This window comes from Montipora foliosa, chromosome 7 (assembly GCF_036669935.1).
Source record: "Montipora foliosa isolate CH-2021 chromosome 7, ASM3666993v2, whole genome shotgun sequence".
NCBI classification, from domain to species: Eukaryota; Metazoa; Cnidaria; class Anthozoa; order Scleractinia; family Acroporidae; genus Montipora; species Montipora foliosa.
The window spans coordinates 23,053,946-23,063,945 of record NC_090875.1 but is presented as its reverse complement, the minus strand read 5'-3'; the positions used below and the strand labels follow the sequence as shown (position 1 = coordinate 23,063,945).

At 42.4% G+C, this 10,000-nt stretch overlaps 2 protein-coding genes across 4 annotated transcripts in view; one reads left to right on the top strand and one right to left on the bottom strand.

Annotated features, from left to right (window-relative positions):
• LOC138011407 (carnitine O-palmitoyltransferase 2, mitochondrial-like) overlaps positions 1–4,116 on the top strand; it is an 11,321-nt gene extending 7,205 nt beyond the window's left edge. Inside the window, exons 9-12 of the mRNA XM_068858390.1 lie at positions 135–243; positions 1,443–1,697; positions 3,071–3,296; positions 3,406–4,116. Of these exons, the coding sequence (XP_068714491.1) occupies positions 135–243; positions 1,443–1,697; positions 3,071–3,296; positions 3,406–3,734 (919 nt within the window). The 3' untranslated portion in view covers positions 3,735–4,116. The remainder of the gene's footprint in view (positions 1–134; positions 244–1,442; positions 1,698–3,070; positions 3,297–3,405) is intronic.
• A 4,804-nt stretch (positions 4,117–8,920) lies between these two features.
• LOC138011408 (uncharacterized) overlaps positions 8,921–10,000 on the bottom strand; it is a 9,435-nt gene continuing 8,355 nt past the window's right edge. For all 3 annotated transcript variants that reach the window (XM_068858391.1, XM_068858392.1, XM_068858393.1), the window contains one exon: positions 8,921–9,497. In XM_068858391.1, coding sequence (XP_068714492.1) covers positions 9,159–9,497 — 339 coding nt within the window. In that variant the 3' untranslated portion in view covers positions 8,921–9,158. The remainder of the gene's footprint in view (positions 9,498–10,000) is intronic.

Below are 10,000 nucleotides of genomic sequence, written 5' to 3'. Positions count from 1 at the left end.
TCGAATTGTATTTCGGTTTCTTTTAATAACGTTCCACGTTAGCTTCACTCCTCATATACTACCGTATACTTGTTTCTAATCTTTATTCTTTCAGTGCCCGTGTTTATTTTTGAACTTTTGTTATTTTTTTGCAGATGGTTTGATAAATCATTTCAACTGATTGTTTGTAAGGACGGTAATGCAGGGATTAATTTTGAGCACGCCTGGGGCGATGGAGTTGCAGTATTGCGTTTCTTCAATGAGGTAAATCGTCAAGAAGTAACATCACTATTGCATTTTGGAGCCAGGCCACTTTTCCTTGACTTGCTACCACGTGACCAACGATCTCTAGGGACACAGATAACATCACTGTTGTAGAGTCATCGCCGCCTTGTTGGAAATGTAATCAAAAGAGCTAATTAGAGATTTGGAGTTGGATTCAAGTCGAGGATTCTTTGATTGCACTCGCGTGATAAGACGGACATGTTGATGCCAAAACAGAAAAATGTAGCTCAAATTTTGCGTAATTATGATAATAGAGTCAAATTCCCAAAAGACTTTTTTACTAACATGGCCGCCGTGACGTCAGCTGCATAAATTATGCATAACCCAAATCCCGATTCGCTGCACTTGTGCGCGCATTGTCTCGCTCGAAACTTGAACCTCTATACGTTCTTTGCGATTCAGGCAGAAAATTAGGAAAAAAGAAGCGCATTTAGTTTTTGGTTCAGTCTTGTATACGAAATTGCGAGGCCATGTGACCATCACGTCAAATTGGTCGGGTTTTCGGACGGCCAATTCTTAAACTGCCTTCGTTCTTCGTCGCGTCGTTCATTCCTCGGAAATCTGACTTCCAGCGCTTTTGCAACTTTGTAGACTCGAGTGAAAGCCAATAATTAATAGACTTTTCAATTTTATCTCAAATCCATTTATTAAAATTCGCCTTAAAGGGGCTAGGTCACGCTTTTTAAGGTAATTTTGTTTAATTTTGTTAATTATGAGCTCTAAACGTCAAATTGGCAGAGCAAGAGTCTTTCATTTGCAAAATCACGGCCACGTTACAATTGAGAATGATTTTCCAGCTGTTTAAATGACATTTTGATATAAACTGATATAAATTTGAAAAAAGGTGGGCCGACGTTTTTCAAATTTACCTAAATGCAATCCACTTCAATCCTCCCCAGTTTTGTCCATCCTTGTCCCTCCTTAGCTTTCCTGTGTTTTGTTTGAATTCCTCTATAGTTTTGAGCCGTTATTTTGTTATTTCAGTTAATTCTATGACCATTTGATCAATGCTGAAATTGCCTAAAATTGCGTGACCTAGCCCCTTTAACTCCAAGTATTTTTCGTCATCCTCCATCCTTTAGAAAGCTCACTGCCAGCGATGTTGCCGCAGCTGCATTTGCTAACTTTTATCCGTAGTTCAGTATTGTCGTTAAAATGTCAGTTTTCTTACTCTTTAGGCTTTTAAAGATTCAACCACTCGCCCGTCTTGTACTGCAGCAAATGCTCAAGACCTGAATGGCGAGGTTACCGTCAGGAAACTCAATTTTAACTTCACTCCTGAGATTGAGCGTGGAATTTATGCCGCCAAGGAGAAATTTGATAATACTGTTAAAGCAATGGACGTTGCTGAGTTTGAAGTGCAAACGTTTGGCAAAAATTTCATCAAGGAAAAAAAGTTGAGTCCTGATGCTGTTATGCAACTTGCATTTCAGGTGAGAACTAAAGGTTGGCGTTTTGAGACCTTTCCGTCAGTGATTGTTTCACCTTGGTGTATCGTTTGCAAGTTGGGTGACCTGTGCGACACCGTGAAATGACCAATCCCCAGGAATCCATGAGTAGGAGCCCCCCTATGCGCAACCTCGTCCCCAGGGTCTCCCTTCTCTACCTCCATTGTCGGCAGAGAAGAGAGACCCTGGGAACGTGGTTGCCATATGCGCTATATCCTTGAGTCCACCTTTGCGCGTATCTTTCTATTTTTAGAACCAACCCATCAACAGGAGACCCACATTTACATCAATTTGCATACACTTTTTTTTGGCTATTTTTGTCTTCGTTTGACAGTAACTGTTTTCTGAAGAACTCGTGGCTTTCTAAAAGTAGAAAGATGCGCGCAAAGGTTGACTCAGAGAGCTTGTATGGGAGAAGCAAGCTCCTACCCATGGGCTCCTGTTATTACATTTCTAACCGTTAGAACTGTGATGGTCATTTCACGGTGTCGCAGGTTTCCAGAGAAAAAGGAAAGGGACTTTACTAACGACGCTTTCCATTTGACAGAACTGACCGGCCAGACCGGGCATTTTGAAGGACGAACTCTACAACGCTTTCAAATTAACACACTTCTAGGGTGATATATACTCCCCTAGAAGAATGGGAGGGATTATCATGCAAGTGTTCCTTCAAATTGTTGCATTTTCTTTGCAAACTGACGGGTCTGGCCAGCCAGTTCTGACAAAAGGGAAGCGCCCAAAGTGTGGGGACACCGTAAACTGAAATCAGCAAATTAACGCAAATCAAATCAATTGTCGGTTTCTGAGGAGAGGGGAAAGCCGAAGTACCCGCAGAAAAACCTCTCGGTGCAGGGTAAAGAACTAACTCAACCCACATATGATGCCTACTTTGGGAATCAAACCCGGGCGGCATTGGTGGGAAGCGAGTGCTGTCACCACTGCGCCATACCTGCACCCTCAAGAGAATGGGAAATAATTTTACCAGACTGCAAAATGCAGGTGAAGAGCTATTGTTTCATTAAACATCGGTCGTTATTTAGTAGTGGGCACATCTTTTCTGGAAACGAGAGCATTTTTCTTTGGTTTAGCGAGTCTCCTGAAAGCGTTCTTATTTAATCGGTAGCATTGCATGCGTTGATCGATGAAACCCGAAATAACTGGCTGATCACATCAGCGTAACGCACTGCAATTATATCCAGGCGTCGCAAATGGCGGGAAAACATGTGCGCTTAAATCACAACCCTTTTTATCGGCTGACAATTTGGCGCCACATTTTAAAGCCAATCAGACGTAAGGTTCTTTCGATACTCAATGTTAAAGCCGCTCAATGGAAACAGTGCGCTTGTCTTTTCTTCTAGATTGCCATATATCGTCAAAGCGGTAAGTTTGTTCCCACTTACGAGTCTTGTAGTACCGCAGCATTTAAGCACGGACGCACGGAGACCATTAGGCCAGCGAGCAACGCCACTGTGGCATGCGCAGAAGCATTTCAAAAGTCTCATCGCGCAGGCGTGGAGGAAATGATGGAAAGGATTCGCCGAGCTACGGATTGGCATTCAAAACTCACCAAAGAAGCTGCTATGGGTAAGTCTGCTTAGAAATATATTTAACGTGCTGTTCCTCCAAACCATTTCCCGCAAATTTTGTGTCATATGATATTTGAAAAATTAGATTTGTTTTACTTCTTTTGCAGGGCAGGGTTTCGATCGTCATCTTTTTGCGTTACGCATCCTGGCAGAGTCGTCTGGTAAAGTCCCGGAACTCTTTCAAGACCCCGCTTACAAGCAAATCAATCACATCAACCTTTCGACCAGTACCCTCTCCTCCCCCGCTCTAATGCTTGGCGGGTTCGGTCCCGTGGTTCGGGACGGTCTTGGTGTTGGTTACAGGATTTTGGACGAAAGCCTGGGATGTAACGTTACCAGTTATCCTCCTAATACGGATGTGCGCGGTTTCTTGGAGTGTGTTAAGCTAAGCTTGGAAGACATATATAGTGTTCTCGAAGGGAAGAATTTTAAGTAGTGGACCAAGGCTGGACAGGATGGCACGAGCCGTTTCAGTTCTGAAAGATTGTGACGATTATTCCTTTGAAAAATATGGGAGGTTCTCAAAGGAGGTTAAAGGAAAGGCATTGTGTTGGTAATGTGCTTTAGGCTTTCTCGCACTGAAAGTGTACCGGTCCTTCCCTTCACTCTTTCGCAAATAAGCCTGAGTAAACTGACAAAAGCACGTTAACTCGTCTCTTTTTAGGCGATTCTCTCGTTTGCACCTCGCGTGAACGCTAACTTCATACGTAACCGCCCTTCATTTGGAGTAGATATTGTTTTCTGATTACCCATCAGCTTACAACTTGAAGTGCTTACACGATCGATAATAAAGCTTACAACAAAGCTGGACTAAATTATCTTTTTGCTCCTTTTTATTTTGCTCCACTTCGTACTAGTGCAAGGCGCCATTCTTTTGTTAAACAAGTTGTAATCGCGGATAACATAGATTAGATAACAGTGTAATTCCTTAATTAATCTTCAGTCTCCTCTGCAACGTGCCTACTTTCTAAGTAACAGTCTCATGGATCAAAACGCCTCGAGTCTGATGCAAACAATATTTTATGCCCGGCTGAACACTGCTGGTTCACTTAAACTTCACTTTTCACTTAACACCACTTCAGTTTTTTGAATGACTTTTCTTGGAGATACGCGAAACAAACCTGGCCAGATTACACCACAGATGGCATCATTGAACAAGGTGTTATTTTGCAGTTGCAAATTTCCCTCTATTTCGTAAGGTGGAGTGTGGCAAACAAGTTTCCAAGCGTATTTGCAGCACTCTTCCACATACTTCTGTAACCTCGGTTTCAGCCAGAAATCTTTGGGGTAGTCATTAAGGGCGCCTTTTTCTTGATATTTACCAAGAGAAGTGAAAGTTCTCTGTGTCGATCAAGACAATATTGATTAGGCAATTAAGAGCCATGGGGTTTATTAGTGCTTAAGGGTAGGCATAAGGAAAGATACAATATTTTAACTCCCTCTTTTTGTGTTCGTCACTTTTACCTTCAAAAAATGTGCATAGGAAATCGTATGAACGCGAGTGCATTTCGTGAATGTTTTATGAGCACAAGTGATGTTTTGAAAGTTATCAAAATTGTAATTTGAGAACTTTCAAAACATCATGCTAAATGGCGGCTTATGCACATGAAAGTCCATATGATTTTTTATTATATACTAACAAATTTACACAAATTCCTGTGTTTCCGTAGCAACTTCCGTACTGCACTCTTTTTTTGACCAATGCGAAACGCGATATTCTGTTGAGTATGTATTAATTTAAGGTTCCGGCGTGTCTGTCTTCACACCTTTATTTTTTTGCTCCTCGTCCATGTTTCAAGTTTTAATGACAAACTATGTTTTGATTGGCGTCTTTATCTCACCTAAGTAAAAAAGTTTCGTTCCTGAGGAAACGGAATAAAATCCTGTTAAAGTGTCGTTGAACCCATGAATGTGGGTATCCGCTTAGCTGAATAAAATATGTATGTGCCCCAAATATTAGTCGAAGCAGAAAAGTGCAAAAACTGCGCCCAGAGGTACGAAAGATTAAGTTAAAACAGCACAACACCGACATTGATGTAATTTTAGGAATATTATCAAGTATTCCTTCATTGTGAAAGTTGGGGTAAACGTGCCCAGATTTTATCATTGTGAGGTGTAAGTTTTCCATGTTTCAGCTCTATATCAGTAACAGTCTCGCATTTTCTTCCCTGCCTGCATTCCAGCGACAGGGCAATATGAGACGTTGCTCTAACTTGTAATCTTTCCTTTTGTGGTGGCATTGCGAAGCCAACGTGACCAAGAAACTTGGCATTTGCTCTTGATCATATGACTTACGTTTACAGGTAAGCACATGGCAGTGAAACAAAAAGAAACATGACCAGTGTTATCTCGTGCTCAGTAACAGTCAGCACATGATGCTACCCTGGAGTAAGCGTTTCGAAAAATTACGAAAATCTGTTTCTTAAAACAGTTACAGCAGAGCAAGACCTAGTCACCTTTCGTCCCGTTTCAAATATCAACAGAAAGGGGGCCTGCAGGGACATTCTTTAAATCGGGGCAAGTGAAGGCAACCTTTTGCCCCTTGTTATTTTTCCTGTGAGCGGCTGTCATCTGACATGTTCTCCCTTGACAGTTAGACGTGTGATTAACTTAGCCAGAGCTTTATAACTAGTTTCTATAAGCACTACATAACCTCCACCCACTTGTAACTGCTCTGTGGTAGCAGCCAACTCGAAAGCTTGGCTCCTTTCGCTGCTACACACTTTCTTCTTTGTTTTGTTTAATTCAATGTATAACTAGCTCTGTGTTTATTTCTCTTTTACTCTTATTGTTGTTTTATTGTCGTTGAATAAGTGTGAAGAAAATGAACTGAACTGAACTGTTGTAATGAAATAATATGTATTGTCTTTAGTACCTGTACAAGTGCGGAAACATCGCAATATTCTGCAGTCTCCTTCATGATAGGCTTTAAACCATTCTCAATGATTTGGCCGATATTGCTCCGATGGTGGCTGCCAGTTTTGCTCTTGTCAATAGAAAAGTGAACTTCGTGCGAAAATTAAATAGCAATAGTCATGACGGTGGGCGCCTTTTAGCTCCCAGGTGCCCATCGACCAGGGGCATTCTGAGATAAGGAGACAAGTCACTACCCACAATGAGAGAACGCCATATTCGCTATTTCTCCCACCCCATAATGCAATACGTTTTGGGGGTTCTTTACAAAAAAACAACAATTTTTTAAACCTAAAAGTTATTTACTCTTGGGGCTCTATCGTGCTTCAGTGAACTGGACATCCATTGTTTTAATGCAAATCACCCCACAAAAGGAACAGATTCCAAACTATACAATACGGAAAACGTTCTGTAAGATACCTAGGACCATATTTATAGTCGAAACTAGATTATCCGCAAGTGTTCCTTCAAATTGTTGCATTTTCTTTGCAAACTGACGGGTCTGGCCAGCCAGTTCTGACAAAAGGGAAGCGCCCAAAGTGTGGGGACACCGTAAACTGAAATCAGCAAATTAACGCAAATCAAATCAATTGTCGGTTTCTGAGGAGAGGGGAAAACCGGAGTACCCGCAGAAAAACCTCTCGGTGCAGGGTAAAGAACTAACAAACTCAACCCACATATGACGCCGAGTTTGGGAATCAAACCCGGGCCGCATTGGTGGGAAGCGAGTGCAGTCACCACTGCGCCATACCTGCACCCTCAAGATTTTACCAGAATGCAGGTGAAGAGCTATTGTTTCATTAAACATCGGTCATTATTTAGGTAGTGGGCACATCATTTCTGGAAACGAGGGCATTTTTCTTTGGTTTAGCGAGTCTGAAAGTGTCATTATTTAATCGGTAGCATTACATCATATCATCATATCTTTATTTACCCTCGGATTTTTAGAGTAACTTGGTGTAGCTAATATCTCCGAGCATTTACCCTCCCAACCATGATACATCACAGAAGACAGACCACAACACCGGGAACTACATGCCCTACTCTTTGCGACAAGTGTGCGGGTTCTTTTACGTCCCACAGGATTATGAACATTGAAGGGTTGTGAGACGGGACCTCCGGCTTATCGTCCTTATCCGAGAAGACTAGAGAGTCTAACCATTTGCAGATGTAATTACAAAGGCAGCACTTTCTCCTCAGTTATTTAAAGACCCTGAGTGTTGGTCCGGCCGGAGTTGAACTCACGCGTCGATCAATGAAACCCAAAATAACTGGCCAATCACAGCAGGCGCAAACATTCAAAAGAGGCTATATATCTGCAATTATATCCCGGCGGCGCAAATGGCGGGAAAACATGTGCGCTTAAATCACAACCCTTTTTATTGGCTGACAATTTGGCGCCACATTTTAAAGCCAATCAGACGTAAGGTTCTTTCGATACTCAATGTTAAAGCCGCTCAATTGAAACAGTGCGTTTGTCTTTTCTTCTAGATAGCCATATTTCGTCAAAGCGGTAAGTTTGTTCCCACTTACGAGTCTTGTAGTCCCGCAGCATTTAAGCACGGACGCACGGAGACCATTAGGCCAGCGAGCAACGCCACTGTGGCATGCGCAGAAGCATTTCAAAAGTCTCATCGCGCAGGCGTGGAGGAAATGATGGAAAGGATTCGCCGAGCTACGGATTGGCATTCAAAACTCACCAAAGAAGCTGCTATGGGTAAGTCTGGTTAGAAGTATATTGAACGTGCTGTTCCTCCAAACCATTTCCCGCAAAATTTTTGTCATATGATGTTTTAAAAATTAGATTTGTTTTACTTCTTTTGCAGGGCAGCGTTTCGATCGCCATCTTTTCGCGTTACGCATCCTGGCAGAGTCGTCTGGTAAGGTCTCGGAACTCTTTCAAGACCCCGCTTACAAGCAAATCAATCACATCAACCTTTCGACCAGTACCCTCTCCTCCCCCCCTCTAATACTTGGCGGGTTCGGTCCCGTGGTTGGGGACGGGCTTGGTGTTGGTTACAGAATTTTGGACGAAAGCCTGGGATGTAACGTTACCAGTTATCCTCCTAATACAGATGTGCGCGGTTTCCTGGAGTGTGTTAAGCTTAGCTTGGAAGACATATATTGTTCTCGAAGGGAAGAATTTTAAGTAGTGGACCAAGGCTGAACACGATGGCACGAGCCGTTTCAGTCGTGAAAGACTGTGACGATTATTTCTTTTAAAAAATATGGGAGGTGCTCAAAGGATGTTAAAGGAAAGGCATCGAATTGTGTTGGTAATGTGCTTTAGGCTTTCTCGCACTGATAGTGTACCGGTCCTTCCCTTCACTCTTTTGCAAATAAGCCTGAGTAACCTCTCAAAAGCGCGTTAACTCGTCTCTTTTTAGGCGATTCTCTCGTTTTACACCTTGCATGAACGCTAACTTCACACGTAACCGCCCTTCATTTTGAGTACATATGATTTCCTGGTGACCCATCAGCTTACAGCTTGGAGTACTTACACGATCGATACACTACGCTTTCACTGCTTGACTCTTAAGATGACGCCGTAAGTCACAGAGAGACCATGATAGTGCTCAGGGCTGCACTCGCCCCACAATCAAATGCCGTCAAGGCTTAAACTTCATTCTCTCAGTTTGTAACGCTTGCTGTTGATTCTCCCCGCCCCGCCTCACTTCTTAAGCCTATTCTCAAGAATACGGGACTATATCATCTTTTAAACCGTTTTTATTTTGCTACAATTCGTACTAGTGCAAGACGCCATTCTTTTTTTAAACAAGTCTTCATCGCGGATAACAAAGATTAGATATAATTGTAATTCCTTAACTAATCTTCAGCCTCTTCAACTTCCCTGCTTCCTAAGTAATCGTCTTATGGATCTAACGTCTGGAGTCTGATGCAAACAATATTTAATGCCCTAAACACTGCTACTTCACTTAAACGGACTTCATTTTTCACTAAGTAATACCACTTCAAATTTTTGAATGACTCTTGGTGGAGATCCGCGAAACAAACCTGGCCAGATTACTGCATAGATGTACCGCGGAGTGCCCTTGGAAGACGTGGAATCTCTGGAGACCTGGTGTATGGCTTCATTGAACAAAGTGTTATTTCGCAAGCCCAGATTTCCATGTATTTCGTAAGGTGGATTCTGGCAAACAAGTTTCCAAGCGTATTCGCAGCACTGTTCCACATACTTCCGTAACTTCGGCTTCAACCACAAATCTTTGGAGTAGTCATTAAGTTCGTCTTTTTCTTGACTTTTACGAAGAGAAGTGACAGTTCTCTGTGTCGATTGAGACAAAATTGATTAGGCAATAACGAGCCATTGGATTAGTTGGTGCCTAAGGGTAGGCTTATAAGGAAAGGTACAATATTTTAGCTCCCTTAGACTGCTCGCAGGCCCTTCTGAGTTGGTTGAGCCGCCCGCTTTGGTCACGCAAGCGAGCCGAGGGGAGAATAGTAATAGAGCGAGATGTAGGGCTCTTCTGTAACCGACGCTTTCAGACTTCAGAATCTGCTAATCTAATTAGTGAAATCGTAAATGGTTTGAACCCAGGAGTCGTGTCACAATTAAGTAACGTACGATCGTCCGGGTGAGTGTAGTCCTGAGAAGGATTGTTTGAGGTGACATTGACTGACGTCTCGACAACCTGAGCGGAAGTCATCTTAAATTCAATCAACTCCGCAGAAAAACTTCCTTTATTTACTTTGAATTTATTGAGCGACGCTCTAAAGAGAGAGGTTTGCAAATGAGGAAAAAAATACTTAATCTAGGACTAGATTAGC